Source organism: Carassius carassius, chromosome 19, assembly GCF_963082965.1.
Source record: "Carassius carassius chromosome 19, fCarCar2.1, whole genome shotgun sequence".
Taxonomy (NCBI): domain Eukaryota; kingdom Metazoa; phylum Chordata; class Actinopteri; order Cypriniformes; family Cyprinidae; genus Carassius; species Carassius carassius.
Window position 1 is genome coordinate 6,219,912 of NC_081773.1, and position 18,616 is coordinate 6,238,527.

The following is an 18,616-nucleotide window of genomic DNA, read 5'->3' on the forward strand; positions in this document are numbered from 1 at the left end:
AAAATAAAAAATACTGAGAGATAATAACACAATGCATGTGTTGCTAGATGCAGACATTGCGTTGTGGGAATAGAAGAGAATAAAGAGGAGAAGAAAAAAAAAGGGAAGAGAAATAAAAAAAGAAGAAGAGACATCAGGGTCTATAATCAGAGTTCAGTAATAACTATTGGCGTGATGAATGATATATGTAACAGGTTATGGCAGTATGGCTATAAAGAATGCATTTTGGAACAGTCAGTGTTAAAATGGAAAGTGAAAGTTTAGTTAGGATACAGCCACGTAGTGATGTTTGGATCTCGGTAGAGTGTTCCATCCACGTAAAGTTTGTCTACCGATAATGTAGCTCGCTTTCCTTCTTCACGGAAACGCTTCATCATCGGGACTAGTTTTCGTCTGCGATCTTGAATTTGTTTGGGGAACTGATCGTACATCCCATACGTGGTGTTCTTCAGTTGATTTCCTCTGCTTTTAACGAGTTCTTTGTGCTTAAATTTTTCAAATTTAACGATTATTGGAGGTGGTTTTTTGGGGTCTTTGGATGGAAGACTGTGAGCTCGGTGGAAAGTTATTTCCTCAACTGTTACTGCAGGCAGTTTGAGCGAGTTGTGCTTGAACTCTCGTATTGCCTTCTCTGGATCGTCGGGTGTGTTTTGTGGAGGTATGTTTATTCCAGAAAATATGAGATTATCGCGCATGCTGTGACACTGGATGTCCAATATGGTTTCTTGCATAATTTGATTTTCTTTGGTGAGTTTTGTGACTTGAGTGGAGAGGCATGATGCGTTTTTTTTAGTTCGATGTTATCTAGCATTAGAGTTTCGATTTGGGATTGGGAAACTTCGAGACTAGCTTTCAGATCACGGATGTCTATATGGAGAAGTCCGAGTATGGCAGCTTACACTGACCTCGACTGTAGTTTCCTCGTCTGTTTCAGTGGATGAATCCCGTTTGCGTATTTTCCTGTTTGGTTCTGACATAATGTCCAGATTATAGAAATAGCTGTCAATGAAGTTGAACAAGTTATCTGGATCTTGACAAGATTGGTTATATAGTATAGTGAAGGTTGTTTTGATAAATGAGTGAAGTTGATAGTAATCCAGTGTTTGCGTTGCGTTTGCGTTCTGAGCGCTGCCATGTTGGTTCTCACCCACAGTCTCGCGATAGTCTCAGTCTCGACTCATCACCAATAAAACTCCATTTAAAGGGCACTACTATACTGTAAGTCTTCAATGCTATGACCAAGCAATTTACAAGCAAACTCTTGCACAATATCCGCTTTCTAGACTAGAATCAACCAAATCCCCTTTTAAACACACTAAAAGCAAATGAAAACTATTTAGTCAACCTTGGAAACCCTTTGGCTTTCCAGAAGCCTGGTACTCAGTGTTCACTTGATTGGCAATCATTGGTCTCATTGAAGCTGATGAATGGAACTAGCTGATCATATAAACACACCAGTCTCAAAGAATAAACAACAGCTGGGGCTGTTCGGCTGGCAGCTGCAGACAGGAAAGAGGACTGAAGTGTAACAGCCTCAAAACTATGTAGCCACTCATTAATGTCCGTCACATCATCAGAGATCAGGACAGCTGCAAAACGTCTGAAGGAAGGCAGACCTGGCGGCATAGGTCATCTTACCACACTCTGCCTTTATGAGAAGCATAAAAGTTCTGCCTTGAAGCTTATCCTAAGAACCCAAATTTCTCTGGGCATTACATTAATGATGACAAATCTGTGCTTTAAAGACTAGATGAGATCATGGCACCACAGTCTGTGGGAAAGCTTACCTTTCAGTTTCTCAGCCAATAGAGCTGCCTCGTGTTCAGAGTAGTGCATTATGGGAGGAGGTGATGGAGGTCTCAGACGGTCCTCCTGGATTTTCCGTCTGTGCCGTTCCTCTCGTGCCAGCAATCTTTGTTTGCACTCCCACTCATACAAGTCATCTCTTGCCTGAGCAAAATCTACATGTATGCGGCCTGAATCCTTTTTATCAGTGCTGGAGCCAATGCGCATCCGATAGCCTAGGACAACAAACATTCTTCAGCAAACAGAGCTCTCATACAGGCTGCTTTATTATATCAACTATCTGTTACCTAGAATAAACTTATTGAATGCGAATTAGGATTTGCTTCATTCTAAGATGTTCCTTCCTGCAACACAAAAAAAGCCCCTGCTGAACAAAACAGTACAGCTGCTCATGCTATGTTGCATGTATGCTGCAGCATATGCATCAGATGTTGCTTATGCACTTGTACCTAGCTGACTGGCAGCTGATTTAAGTGTACTTGTCAGCAAAGATAAATGCAAGCTGTATGTTTTTTTCCTACTATGTTATTATTTATTACTATAAAACATGAGAAATTTCATATATAAAAAAGAACAACAGAGAGGTAAAGAAACAATGCGCTCCATAATGAAAAAATAAATATTTACATAAATATAAAAAACAATGACACACCAGAAATGTAGAAAAAAATAATCACTTCCCTAACAAAGCAAAACAAAAATGTACTTGTATAAATAAAAACACATGTGTTAACTTGATAGAGAAAGGTAGAGAAACAAAATAATAAGTTCCCTAACGAAACAAAACAAAACAAAAACACAATGACACACCAAAGAGGTAGAAAGCCTAATCAGTCCCCTAATGAAACAAAACAAAACAAACATTTACTAGTATAAATAAAAATACATTAGAAAGATAGAGAAACTAAACAAACTGAATGAAACAAAATTAAACAAAACAAAACACAAAGAGATGCCAAAGAGGTAGAAAAAAATTATCAGTCAGTAACAAAACAAAACAGTCCCAAACAAAAGGTAGAGAAATTAAACGAAACAGGTTTCCTAACGAAACAGAATGAAACAAAACAAAAATAAATTAAACAAGACAAAAACCAAAAGACACACCAGAGAGGTAGAGTGCCTTGTCCACCATGAACTCCTCACTAAAACGAATGTGGCAGAAGTTTTTCTTGCTCTTGCGGATGGCAACAATCTCTCCACACTGGTCAAACACTTCTTTGATGATCTCTTCTGTTGCATTCTCCGGAAGGCCACCAACAAACACTGTCTTGCACCCTGGAGGTCTCTCTCTCGTGGAGGGAGGGGGAAGATCTGCAGAATCCACACAGAGGTCTTACTGCACTCATACTGCATAGCTAAACATGACAGATCAAATTAACTATTTTCCCACGTTAAATTGCTAATTTTGTATATTACATTTCTGGAGAAAAAAAATATTTGGAAAATAATTTGTACCTGAATTCTCAAAATTTTGATAAAATGATCCATAGATAGATCAATGTATGTAACATTTTATTATTACATTTAGAAAATAAAGTAAAATACTGGTATATAAAAAGAAACGATTACAAACAATATAAATTTACAATATGACAATACCGACGTGTAGGAACACATAAACTTGACTCAGGTACCTCTGTAATTCAGTGCAAATCTAAATCACCTTATGTTGACATTACTTTACTTTTTTTTTAATAATCATTTATTTACTTCCATTAACAAGAATGAGAATATGAATTGGAGTAATTCGATTTCTATGCAGTGTGCAGTCCATGTGGGTAAAATTAACATTTACAGTTTTTAGGACAATAGCTCTACAGATTTAATATTTTGTCTTTCACTGATTTTTCACATTGGAGCATTTAATAAACACTGTCCTGTGGTTGTTACGATTTCATTTTGGCAAAAAGTTACAGTGGAACATTTTACCACACAGTTACAGGTCATTCAAAATGGCACAGACTGTACTTCATATATTTACCATGACATCAGTAGAAGTAAATAAGGGTTGGCAACGTTCATCTGTGTGCCTGCTTTTATAATGAAAGCTGTAATAATTGTGCTGCGGTAGGTTTCTGTAAAATTCTTACTGGGATTCTGCGGGAAAAGTGTGCAGCTCTTGCAGTGGATGATTTCCTTAATAACAGGAAGTTCTGCTGCCACAGGATGGGGCGGGACCAGACTGATGCCAGCCATCATGGGATTGATTGGGGTGATGATGCCAAGGTTGGGGTCAAAACCCTGTATACAGATGGAGTCTGGAGAAGGAAACAGAAAGAGTCATTGATTTGGACCTCAGCACTGGAACCATCTGAGCACAACCACAAAGAAGCCAAATAAGTAAGAGCAAAGCTGGTGAAAGACCAGCGGAGATGAGAAGAGACCAGGTCACTGCTCTTACTGCAGACGACAAAACCCAGAAAATCTACTAAAGATTAGTTTCTTCTTCAATGAGCTTTCATCACACTAAGCCGCACAGGATCTGAGACCGGAACGCATTGGATTTGTGCAGTAAACCGTGTGTACTGTAAACCATGACAGAAGTCTTACACCTGCATGCACACTTTATACACAGACTTCATAAAACACTTAAAAACATACAAAACAAATAAATCTCATCAGTTTCAGTTTCCCCCTGCAAAACACTCAATTATTATACTTATTTCTTAAAATTCATCTTTGATAATCATGTTTTTCATGTCTTAAAATGGCTCCAATATAACACACTTAGCCTCATGTTGAAGGACTAATCAGAGGGTATCTTAAACCTCTTTTTAAAAATTGTTAGAGTAAACATGTTCCAGTTACAATTAAAAATTAAAATGCATTCATATTAACACTCAAAAGTGAAGCTATTGAGATCTTGCTTTTGCAACCCTGTATTAAAAATCTGAAGCCTATACTGTAAGCTACATTTTTACTCTATGCATCTAAAAGGTGTTTCCACTACTACATTGTGAAAGAATATATATAATGTTCATTATAAAAATTAAAAAAAGAAATGTTGACATACCTATGAAAATGAGAAAATGTGTTTTGTCTCACTAATAAGGCCTCTTAACTAATAAGGTCATGTTCAGTTCATTATAATTACCGTGCTGAACAACTTATAAACACTCAGTAATTTGTTCTCATTAAAACAGCTTGACATACAGAGAAATGAATATTACTTGATGTAAAATATGTTTAAAATCCAGTCTTAATACTGGCCTAATAAAAGCATTTTTATTTATTTATTTTTATTTATACACGCATGCACACAACTCCAGTCCCTCAATTAAAGGGGACCTATTATGCAAAAATCACTTTTATAAGTTGATTAAAAAACAGTTGTGTGGCCTCAGTGTCTGAAAACAACCAGCCTATAATAGTACAAATCAACCCACTAATTTTTTTATAATCCCAATCTCTCCAAACGAGCAGTTCCAGATTCTCCCTCTGTACATGTCACTGAAGGGGAAAAGTCCCGCCAATTTGTGACACTCTCTGCCCTATTAGCATAGACAGGCCTAAGTGAGAAGCAGCAGTCCGCCATTACTGTTTTCTAGCTGCTGGACAATGTCAGCTCCAAAGCAGCATTACAAGTGTTGTGTGTTGGGATGCACCAACGAACATAGGAGTCATATTTTGTTTTCCTCACTGCCTTTGCTAAAGCTACCATTATCTCTGCCTGTTTTCACTGGTGCTGCCTTCCAGAATGATGGTAAATAGCGTCATATGGCACTGATGATGTATGACGCTGCTGACGTGTTATCTTTGTTATTGGGCACACCAGAAAACACGTCAGCAGCGTCATACATCATCAGTGCCGTATGACACTCACATCAGACACGGAAGAGAAGACATGATGCTGAATAAAGTCATAATTTTTGTTATTTTTGTACCAAAATGTATTTTCGATGCTTCAACAAATTCTAACTGACCCTCTGATGTCACATGGACTACTTTGATTATGTTTTTCTTACCTTTCTGGACACGGACAGTATACCATACATACATTTTCAATGGAGGGACTGAGAGCTCTCGGACTAAATCTAAAATATCTTAAACTGTGTTCCGAAGATAAACGGAGGTCTCACGGGTTTGGAATGACATGAAGGTGAGTTATTAATGACATGATTTTAATATTTGGGTGAACTAACCCTTTAAACAGTTTTTACTTTAAACCTTCGCTTTGGAACGAAAAAAAGTCCATAGTTCCTAATAATGCTTTCTCCAGTGAAAATGTTGATCTCCTGTTGTCCTCTCACATTAAAATCCACAGACACAGTTTTTGCTTGTAAACAGTGCTTGATCTGTGCCGAGACAACTGTTTAGTAAGCAATAATGCGGTCTCATATTATAACTCGAAGCATTGGTTTGAAGTTAAAACATCTTAATGATGGGTTTGATTCTTACAAACACAGCTTTATACTTCACAAGAGAGTATTAGATGAACTGAAATCATGTGGATTACTTGTGGATTATTGTGATATTTTTTATCAGCTGTTTGGCCTCTTATTCTGATGGCACCCATTCACTGCAGAGCATCCACTGGTGAGCAAGTGACATAATGCTACATTTCTCTAAATCTGTTCTGATGAAAAAAATCTCATCCACATATTAGATGGCCTGAGTGTGAGAATTATTTCAGTAAATTTTCATTTTTGTGTAAACTATTCTTATAATGATTGTGAAGAGAGCACTTTTAAAATAGTATCAATAGGACTGCTAAAACTAAAACTAAACTAAAAGGCCTGATCTTAACTTAATTTACTGTTATCAGTAGCGTGACAGTAGGTCAACTGCTTTCAAAACAGTGTAGCCTTTTCCCTCTTAGGCAGACTTAATATGGTTTGATGCATATTTTGTTTGCAGCTTGTTTAAATTAACATTATGTCTAGATTGTAGCTTGGCAAACTACAGTTCCACCAACACCGCTCTCCCAAACATTATTCATTTACTGAGAGTTCAGTATTTTCACACTATTGTAATATTTCAACCTTAATCAGGACAATCCAGCTTACTTTGTCCTGTAGTGACATAATACAATGGAGAACACTAAATCTAACCCAAGAGATGCTTGAACTGGAAGAAAATCTCGAATCCCTTGCTGGGGAAAGAAATGATGAAAATTATGATCCATAAATCTCCCAGCAGCTGCAATCATGTGAAATGCATCAGGAGATCCATGCAAAACCCAAATCAAAATGTAAACAGGTAAATTACACACACGCCTTCACATTTATCGTTTCTTAATGTTGTTTTTCTTCAGTCAGAATGATTCAAGGACTACTCAATCCTTTGGCTCACAGCTCTTGTTTCTTTTCCAAAAACATGCTTCAGGTTTTATTTGTCATTATTATCTGCTTTCCATTAAATAGGATTCACTACGAAGTCAGCAGCTTGCGAAACATTTAGTTCCTACAGGACGCAGCCACTCATCATTTCAGAGGTGAGATTGCATTAATCAGAGCCCATCACAAACACCATTAGTAAATGCAAAGCGCCAGGCCCAGCAGCCCCAAGTCCCTGCAGTCCAAATATATAATCCACAAGGAAATTTGTCTCAGCTGTATTTTACAGTCTTGCTTTTTTTGGGGCTTGAAAGATTTCCAGTCATTGCTCACCAAAGCTAATATGCATAATTATCCAAAGCACCCGAAATGACAGTGAATAATTCTAGCAGTACTGAGTCACACAACAAACCTACATTTAACATGTACTGCTTAAAACTATAAAAGCTATTTGGTGTCTACATTATTTTTCCATTCAAAATTGTGAAGTTTAATAATAAAAAAGCTTAGTTTAAAATGTACGTCTGCACAAATGGCCAATTATAATAACAACAATAATAATAGTAGTACTGTAAAATTGTTTTATCTATTATTATTATTATTATTATTATTATTGTTATTATTATTTAAAAAATCCCAAAATTTGCTGTGCCTTATTAAAACAGTAACAACATAATAATAATAATGTAAAATTATTCTTGTTGTTATTGTTATCAGATTGCAATATTTCACTGTAAAATTAAAAAATATATATCATCATAAAAAATGTAAAAAATACAATGCTCCTTTTATGATTTTTTTTTAAATGTCTTCATTTTTAAATGTACACCACTTGCAAAAGAACACTCTAAAAAACAGTGCATATGGTTATCAAAATAAAATTACAGCTTTTACAGTTTGATAATTGCCCTAAAGCATATTGTGAATTTGGGTTTATTTCAATTAACTGTGCAGCCCTAGTATGTGTTCAGTGTAATCTATACATGTATAACAACTGGTTTCTTATAGTTAGTGATAAATACGCCCTTAATGCCCCCACTTTAATATTTTCAGACACTTTTAAATGAATATTGATCATTATTAAAATACTGTAATATAGCCAGGAGATATTTAGAATATTATCATTACACATTAAAAAAAGATACATTTTTTATTAGTACTTTTCTAGGTCCTAGTGCTTCCATAAACAGCACTCAGGAAGATGTTTCTTTGTCATTATAGTGCAATAGTTAAATAGGTCATCACGACGGCACGCAACTGTTTCTGGTGGAGCCTGATTCGGGTTTTATTCTCCCTTTCTTTCTTCTTCTTCTAAGTCACTTAAAGCAGCCTTGGTGAATCCTGTGTAAATCTGTGCATTCATACGTTCAAGGCTTACACCATTTCTGAACCTAAATCTCCCAGCATGCTCTGTGTAAAACTTTCACAATGGAGCCGCAACAAAAGCAACTCCTAACTGCAGGAAAATCATCTATATTTAGAGTACTATTCATTGTTGTGCTTCATCACTCCAGCGGGATAAAGCCATCTGAAAAAAAAAAAATTCTCGCAAAGCATGTCTTCTAATGAGCTGGTGCAAATAAACATTTATAATCAATAGAAAATGTGCTGAAATACTGAGAATGAAACTGCCTGCGAGGATAAATTGTGCAAGTGGGCATCTGCTCTGCGAGCAGCAAATTTATGAGCAGACACGGGACAAAATAGAAGCTGTGTGTGTGTGTGTCATAAGCAATATGTGTGATGTTGAAGTGCGCCTGGAAACATGCTGAGGGAAATTAAAACAAAGACTCAGAGGTTATTTCAGCATAATTTGTTCTATTCGACAGAAACCAGGCGAATCTTTTCCAATCATTCCGTTGAAGCTGGAATTTCTGTCAGCATCATTATAGACTTTCTGGAGCCAGAGACGATCCAGCCAGTTTGTTCTCAAAGGCTAGCATTTGTGCTCATGTGACAAAATCCTCTTTCAGGTATCTAGAGGCATATTGCTGGAAGTCTGCGTGTACTACATGTGTGAAAGAAACACAGAAAGAAAGAGGATACCGCATGTATTGGGGAAGTCGTGGCCTAATGGTTAGAGAGTTGGACTCCCAATCGAAAGGTTGTGAGTTCGAGTCCCGGGCCGGCAGGAATTGTGGGTGGGGGGAGTGCATGTACAATTCTCTCTCCACCTTCAATACCACGACTTACGTGCCCTTGAGCAAGGCACTGAACCCCCAACTGCTCCCTGGGCGCCGCAGCATAAATGGCTGCCCACTGCTCCGGGTGTGTGCTCACAGTGTGTGTGTGTGTTCACTGCTCTGTGTGTGTGTGCATTTCGGATAGGTTAAATGCAGAGCACAAATTCTGAGTATGGGTCACCATACTTGGCTGAATGTCACTTCACTTTCTTTCTTCTTTTCTTAAACTCCTCGTATGAATTGCTGGAAGTGTTTCTTTCAGCTTTGGCGTATTACCAGAGGCTTTAGCTCCGAAGCTGAGGATAATAGTTTTAATATTCATTCTTAGATGATTTCTGAAATCACCCAAGAACAAAAAAAGAAAACCTATATGCAAGTCAAATGACTTGTGCCTTCCCAAATTCTCATAAATAATCATGATCTGAAATATCGGCTCATGCATTTTAATCTGAGCCTAATATGCCTCAATCCATGGCTTTCCTAGCGTGATAGTAATTATAATAGGATCCAAACCAAGGAGGGACTTTATTTGTCTGAAAAACTGACATGAGAGCCAGTTCTAGGGAATAGTTGGCAAAAAAAGTAGAAATGCTACTAACCTTTTTAGTTTTGCAGAATACACAAAATTAATACTTTTATTTAATAGGGATGAATTAATTAAAAAGTGTCATTTAGAATGTTACAAAAGTTTACTGTCTCAAATAAATTATTTAAAAAATCTTATATTTATTAAAGAATCCTTAAAATATTCAAAATATCTTTAATATACAAAATGATTTCCACAAAAAAGCAGTAAAACAGTTTTCTACATTTATATAATAGAAAATATTTAATGAGAAGCAACTCATCATATTAGAATGACTTCTGAAGGATCATGTGACACTGAAGACTGGAGGAATTTAGCTTTGCATCACAGGAATTAATTACATTTTGCAAAATATTAAAATATAAAACAGTTATTTTAAATTGTAACAGTATTTCGCGATATTACTATTTTACTGTATTTTTTATCAAATAAAAATAGCCTTGGTGCGCATAAGAAACTTCTTTCAAAAACATTAAATCTCACTGAACCCTTATGAATGGTAGTGTACATTTAATAATTTTGCAGACTATATTACCTTTTACAAAAAGCTGGGCTGTTTATAGTCACATTTGTATTGCAAGCAAATGAGGATAGAAATATTGCACATTTGTATTGCGAGCAAGGAAGGAGTGAAATAACACATATTGAGCAAAATATTTACTGCTGTTCATTACTGTTTTTATAGTATATTTAGCATTATGTATTATCACTGTGGTTTTAATTTAACTAGAGTATACACTGTCACCCTAGCTCAAATTATAAGTCATATCACTGGATTATAACATATTTAGATACTGCTTACTTTAATAGTTTCATTGTAGTTGACAGCTTACTTCTTCAGAAGAGTAGCTTGACTATAGTTGAACTACTTCCACTCCCACTCATGAGTGCTGTCAAAGCTAGAGAGGTGAATTGTCAGCGTATGGAGAAAACAAACTGTCAAGCATCCGTTAGTCCACTCACTGCATCCACAGCTTATCTGAGATAAAACCATGATTATAAGAGACAATTTCTGTGTAGCTAACATTTACAAAAGCAGCAGGGCTATAATGATTGGAGATGGCCACTGATGACTGGCCAATCAGAGACAGCAATGAAGAAAACAGTCCAGTTCTGGGACAAACATGTCTACAAAGCTTCAGTCAGATGAGAGGATTGAGACCAGTGCTCAGGGCTCAAGGTAAGAAAGCAGGGGGTGCCATCATCCCACCAGGACATGAGCTTTTCAGAGCTGTAAAAGTCCAGTATCTCAGCCGAAGAATAAAGCTCAACAAACTATAACATGCTACAATGTAATATCCAATGTGTAGTGTTGCTTCTAAAGGTCACATATTTGGCTGGAGAGGCAGGTGCCTGTGCTGCTTGCCAGAGGGGGAAATATGGGAACCCCAGTTTAATATCTGCTTTTTATTCCCCCTGCCGTGAAAGTGAAGAGCTGTGGATGAAACAGCAGGATTAGCACACTGGAGGGAGGGCACAGGGCTTTACCTGAGACCAGCTGCTGCCCGGCTAAGCCCATCGGCACAATGCCCAGGTTGTTCATGGCAGTGGCCCAGGCGCCGGGATCGGCCACGGGAACAGTGATGTGGCTCTGTTCGGTTCCCAAACTGCCGATGCCGTCTGCTGCTGCAAAAGACAATACAGTCCATTAGGCCCTCATGCAAAATGAAAAGTACCTTTAAAACACACACTGGCTAAACAGCTGCACTGTCACTCAGCAAAATGTGTTTGCTATGCTTTGCATTAAAGGCTGGTTGCATCAGTTGTGCACAGATTTAGATTATACATTACCTTTCCAGCAAAGGTTCAGACACCTTGTTGAAAAACCTGCATATGCTGGTTAGGTATGTTTTGAAGCATGGCGGCTAGTCCTGAGCTGGTTTAAGCTTGCCATGTGCTGGTCCTAAGCATCTAGCTCCTGCTTAGGACCAGCTCATAACCGGCTTATAACCAGTCGAATCTGCCATAACGAGGCATAATCTCATAAAACAGCATAATCATTCAGCCTACTTTTGGAATTGTATGCACATCATTGGCGAATGCATGACAGCTTAAAATGCTGCCAACGTAGGCAGCTCGTTTTATTTTAGAAGCATGTGCAGTTTAAACTTTCGGCTAAACAGAACAAGTACTGGACATAATTTGAGTAGGTTAGTTACCGCTAGCCATGGCCCGTCGTCGGTGTTTGCTTCTCTTGGTGCCACTGCTGTCAAGAGAGCCCTTGCTCTTCCAAGACAGCCAGCCGGGGAGAACGAAGCTCTCAGGAACTCATCACAGCATTCAGAGAAACCTGCAGCACACACAAACGAGAGGCGAGAACGCATTCAGAGCTCAGCCACACTTTTACTAGGACTATTTAATGCGGCTGAGGAAGGCCGCTCTTTTCCCAGCGCTCCAGCTACAAATGCCTCCTCAGATAGAGCCAGGCTATAAATAGTAATGATAATCACTAGAGGAGAAATATCACAGTAACTCTCATTATCGGTTCCTAATATGGGAACTCTTACCGTCACACCGGGTACAATAGTTTCTACAGCTGCGGTAACAAGACTGCAGGAAATGCTCCTTAAAGCTACTTTGAGACATTCTGTCAGTGCATCCACTCTAAATGACTTACAGCTGACCCATCAGTCTTCAATCAAATTGACACATGTCATCCGCTGATGGGTCACAGTGTGTGTGAGTCAGATCTGACCCCCTCCCGCCTGTGTTTCCCCCTGACAGATAACATCCCCTGCTGCTCTCTCTATCCTCGCGCATTATATCATCCTGGAAATCAAAGTCTGGGAGATGGGGCCTTTTAAGCTGTTTAATACGGGTTGGAATAATGGATACCATACGCGTCGAGCGCACCGTGCTCCGTCCCCAGCGGGGCTGTGAGAGTGAAGTATCATCAGTATGCCAAACTCGTTCCTCTCTGCCACTCTAAACCATAGCACATTATTCAAATCTGACATGCGGATATCAACTTAGGAGCGATGCAATTCCCTTTAATTGAGAAACAATCATATCACAACTTTGATTAGGCACAGTGGTAATGTGTTTGCATTTTATTTGCAGGAATGGATATCTGGTGAAAAGGCAAGTTGATTTTAACTCTTTCAGAATAATGACTGGCATCTCAAGTGGAAAAATGTGAAGAATGAAAAATGTGGCAGGTGCTCCAATGAGGTGCAGTAGCGCGAAGCACATTTAACCCTATAAAGCCTACTTTAGCATATTTGACACATTAATTTCTAAGGCCTCTAAATAATCAAACCTTTGCCAAAAAGCATGTTGTACAAAATCTGCCATCTGATTGATAGTTTATAATTTTACAATAAAAATAAAGTATAACTGCAAACATGTTCCCCTTCAGGTTGTGGTTCACATGTCTATCTGCTGTGAATTCTTTACTGATTTTTATAAAGTATCTTTTATATTTTTTGAAATATTTCAAGATGAACATTTACTGGACTGAAGAATCATGTAAAAAATTATGTGAATATCAAATGATGCATCAGGCTATCAATCATCATTATGTTGCACTGCATTATATGTTTTGCCTCCACAATAAAATTTAAATATCATCTTATTAAGACATTATTGGGAGAAATAAACAGGCAACTGATATTTATATGCATTTTATATAAATAGTCTGTTATAAAAAATTGTACTGACTTACATTTCAAATTATCCAAATCATTTCATCTTTCTTTTCTTCTCTCTCAGTGTTTTCACTATATCATGCCTGATGTATTTCATATGTCAGGCTTTACAGGGTTAAAGTCTGCATGACATGAAATTTGACCTTATTTACTTTCTTAATGCATGTTTCTGGTCTCATTGTGCATGATTCATAAGTGCACGCTATTGTGAATGACATTGCATGAATGTCTTCATAATATTCAATCAGATTTAAAAAATGTGTTCTGTCTATGAAATGACTTTTCTTGTAACAGCAAATTGAATGATCAAGTCCCGAGAAAATGGGGATTCAATCAGTTACTGGTGCATAAAATCAAACCTGCCCTATATTTTGTCTTGTTGAATATCCTGATTCACTCAAAAATATGCCACATTAGAATATAACATACAGCTTTTACCTTAATGCATACATAAATACATAAGATGAGATAAATATTGCTTGACGAGGACAGACTTGTGTATTGCTCAAAATCTCATAGAATGGATTTTTTTATTGTTTTTATGTCTCATGTCTTTTGAATTGTCTCATGCATGACACAGCTTTGTAAAAACTTGGTTGTCAAGGTAAAATAATGAAAAAAAAAAAAGTTGTTTTCATTCTACACACAAAAACTTGATCTTTGTGAATGTCCCCTAAGATTTATTGGAGTTTTCATGTAGGCCTTTTTCATTTAATCTTCGATCTGTCTTAGATGTTTGTGCTAAATTTCATCAAGAGGAATAAACAGCATCTCAAATGAGCCAATTGTTGACATACATATGAGAATGTAAGGTTGCCCGAAAGTTGCGTTTGGTGGTCAGTTTCTGTGTAAATGTATGTTTTTGAACAATAATCATATGATTCAGACATGTTTTGTCTTCATACCAACTTATACTGCCTGCAGAAGCAAAAACATTTCAGTTTTCAAGTGCAGCCAAGATTTCATTTGTGATTTTTCGATTGTGTGGGTGAAAAATGCAAAGCATGCATGCTAAGTAAGAGTATAAGAGTGTATCGTCCTCCCTCATCTCGGTTTCACAGCGGGTAATGTGTCCTTAGTGTGAAAGCAATGTAGCATCACAAACACGACTCAACATAGTATCATCTCCTCCCTCATAAGGTCCAGAAGACAGCGTAGGGTAAAGCACGGCCAGCTGAAACATCTTCCCATCTCTCCTCATATATCTGTGCTTCTCTCACACTGATCATTGCAAACAATCACCATGGACTCACTTCCCAAACACATCAGACTCACTTTCACATACCATGAAATATCTACACCACAACCCTTGCTTTAATAATTCATAGATTCAGACATTTCTGAATCATTTAGGTGGCATCCACTTCCAAACAAGTGGGCCTTTGCATATTTGGAGTCCATTATGATCGGAATGTGAAAAAACAAATAGGGACCTTCTGTGTTATTCATGCGCAGGAGGCTTGATAGTTTCCAAATGTTCCTTAGGAAGTAAAATTGATAAATCAATTTGATGTGAATTGATTTTTATCACTTTTAACTTCCAATTCCAGAAGATTCCAGTTCAAGGTCCAAATAGTTGTTTTTCTCTCAGCAGTATGTCAAGACTGAAGTGATTAGCTGGATCTGGTTTTGTGATGTGTTCTTTGGTAAATGAGAAGGTCAGGTAAATGTCAGGGCCAAATTATGTATGGGGCCAGTGGCCAGGACCTCTGACTGCTAGGGGCCTTGAGATGGGAAGACTTCTGAAACCCAGAATGTTTGTCAGCTAAGCAAGAGGTGTGTTTGTAATTGCTACTTTATCTTTTCATATTATTTGGACATTACTTCACGCAGCTGTGTGCTGACACTAACTTCAAGACAAAAGTTGGCACGCTAAGACTGCAAATAATAATTTACTAAGACATTAATTCATTTATCAAGACATTGCCACAATTTTAATGTTTCACGCCAGCCAGCTCTTCTTTATGCCAATTACGAATAAAAAAATAGCATGCTGGCTCAAAACATTACCATTGTAAAAAAAAAAAATAATAATATTTTGAATATTGTAATGGAATATGGTTTGCAATCATGTGGGGTTTACACACACCATTTCAAACTTAAAATTGAAAAATTTGTATGCTTGTTGGCCATTTATTTACATGACAACGACGTTATGGGCACCTGGAAATGCAAACTTTTGAAAACAGGTTTCAATGTGCCATTTTTGAAAATTCTCTTATCATCTCCGGGTAAAATGGCAATTTGTGAAAACAGTGATGCCATGCACATGCAGTATCCATTCAATCTATAGAAATAATGACATCAACTACTGGCCTGGCATGCACAATACAGCATATTTATTTATTTTCATGAATCTGTGTGAATGTGTATATATATGTATATATATTCAGTACAGTATATACTTTAATTTATTTATTTATTTTATTTTTTGGATGAATCAATCAATCAGTTTCATATTTTGTATTGTTAATTATTTAATTACGCCATTTCTAATGCTTTTTGGAAATGTCGGTGATTCACTCATAATTAATGATCTCACACACACAGTGTTAGGCCTATACCTTTTTTAATGGCTATTAAAGTGGGCAGATTCTGCTGACCTAAAAGCATTTTTAAAAGTCTTGTTCCATTGTTCTTCAGTCTACATTCATCTGATGGATCCAAACTGCCAAACATTCCATCTTTGAGAACATCATGAGTATGTGCTTTCAGACATCCAGCATAAGGGTGATCTATTTATTCGCTTGAGGCCATGGAACAGATGATACACGTCCCACATGCTTCTCGTCGTAAGACCAAATCCATTCTATGCACATACCAGTTTAAAAAGCTCAGCACGCTGTACGTCAGCATATAGTCTCACCTACGCAGAACTTGCAAAAGATTGTAACTATATCAATGCTCCATCATAACCCACCCATGGTGTAGCTAATGTTTTGGTGCAAACACATCATATGCTCAAGCTGCAGCCTGCACACAACATCTGATTTATGGCAGAATCTAATGTGCATGCTAAATGACACTTGCACACTTTCCAGGCATAAATCCCAATGGAGGAGTTCACTAAGTAGCATTATATGGAGGCTTGTTTCCAACATGAACAATTGTAACATTTACCTCATAATTCGGACATTTTTTTCTCAGAATTGTGAATTTATGTCAGTTCTGACTTTTTAAATGTACACAGTTCTGCTTTTTTTTCAATGCACACAATTCTGAATTCATATCTTATAATGCAACATTATATCTTTATTGTACATTACTTTTGTATTTATTTTTTGTACTTTGTATTTATAATCACCAGTGTTATATTTTCCTTTGTTTTTATTCAATTGCATAATTTGAAATGCTTGTCACTCATTAAGTATGTTAAGTAAACAATGTTGTAGTTTTCTCATTTGTTGTTAATAACACACAGTTCTGACTTTACAGCTCAATACAAAACATTATTTCTCGCAATGCAAATTTAAATCTCACAATATGACTTTATATCTTAAAATTGTGAAAACTAAACCTAATTCTGAATAAAGAAAGTCAGAATTAAAGCATCAACCTGAATTGTTTGATGTTAACTCAAAATTATGAGTAAACTCGGAATTTAATCAGAATTGTGAAATATAAGGTAACAATTAGCTTTTTTCATTTTTTTTTATTCCATGGCAGAAACAGTCTTCCATTGTAATGTCTTTTACATTTTCAAAATGATTGTCAGTTTATACATGGAGGTGCTAATTTACATTCTACATTAGTTTAATCTACATGAATATTCTTCAAAACTAGGGTATAATTGGAACAGAGTTTAAAAATAATGACTGTTTTCAAACAAGTCTCTCAAACTGTTTTCGACTGGTTATTCAGAACTGGTAGTCCCAACCCCATACTTACACCATTTGTTGAGCCAGTGCTGTTTAGAAAGCATAGAAAGCTAACCGAGCATGCTTTTATAGCAGCACATAGCCACAATGTTTATGCTTTTTGGATGAATCAACCTACAAAAATGGCTTTCTTACAGTTGTCACTGCATATTAAGTCTGGATAGGAGAGAATTATTAACATAAAAAAAATACACAAATCTGTAAGTTAAACCTCTGCTTGTCTTCTCTTGACTTCTCACAATGTTCTGGTTTTCCTTCCTGTTTCGCTAATCCACTGAGATTAGCCACATTTATCACAGCATTCTGAGAGCATAAGAGACCTATAAAAAAAACTGGCACACTAACACAAAAAACAGGGCACAATATCACTCATACTTAGTGCAATTTTTTCCTAATAATACCATTAAACAAAGGTACAATCATGGAGAAAAAAAAACATTTGTTAGGGGGAAAATGCAGAATTAATTTAAGCCCGTCACTGTCAACACCACGCTAACTGGCTCAAAAAGCCCAATCCAGATGCAGTTAGTGAAATGACACTCAAAAAAGGTTTATTTAAAAACCAAGGCTACTGCACGCAAGCTTTTCCAGCTATTACACTACCACGAATTAACATCCATAACGCAACAGAGTTTGGCCATAAGCCAAGCACAAGTAGCTCAGAATCAGCTCTTGTATCTGCTCCGGGTGAATATGGCTACTTAGCTTGAATGAAACACAACACTGCATCCGAACAAAAGGAGGCAGTTCTCCATCTTCTTGTCCTGAACAGTGTCAGAGGAGTGCAAATGGCTGTATAGAAGAGGACCTCTTAAGATCACTCGCCAACTGACTGAGGAGAATGCAAAGTGCTCGCACTCGAGCAATGACACCACATCCAAGAGGAAGCAAGTGTACTACAACTAAGCAACGGCAGCAGCATTTGACTAAAGAGACAGATGTTTACACTGGAGAGTGTTTCTTTTGATTGTGGTTTCTAAAGCCTCTCTCTCTCCCTCCCACACTGTTCCTCAGAAGCATGCACACCTTTGCATTATCCTAATCCCATTAGTGAGATGAAAATGCTGGAAAATCCCTCGGTATGTATTACAGAAATGTAATTCCGGCTGGAGCATTGGTTAAGATCCTGTGAAGCGCAGCTCTGATGGCTCTCTGTAATCTTTTTAGTGCTGTTGGGAATGAGTGGTCATTGAGATGGGAATAAAGGCCAGTGGGAAACCAGTCTATGTTACACTTATAG

The 18,616-nt window shown here is 37.2% G+C and overlaps 1 protein-coding gene across 1 annotated transcript in view; it reads right to left on the reverse strand.

Annotated features, from left to right (window-relative positions):
• Window positions 1-18,616, reverse strand: part of LOC132094941 (ecto-NOX disulfide-thiol exchanger 1-like) — a 107,405-nt gene that overhangs the window by 36,226 nt on the left and 52,563 nt on the right. The window contains exons 2-6 of the mRNA XM_059499638.1: window positions 12,011-12,141; window positions 11,340-11,477; window positions 3,897-4,064; window positions 2,911-3,117; window positions 1,788-2,021 (exon numbers count right to left, since the gene is read on the reverse strand). Coding sequence (XP_059355621.1) covers window positions 1,788-2,021; window positions 2,911-3,117; window positions 3,897-4,064; window positions 11,340-11,477; window positions 12,011-12,020 — 757 coding nt within the window. The 5' untranslated portion in view covers window positions 12,021-12,141. The remainder of the gene's footprint in view (window positions 1-1,787; window positions 2,022-2,910; window positions 3,118-3,896; window positions 4,065-11,339; window positions 11,478-12,010; window positions 12,142-18,616) is intronic.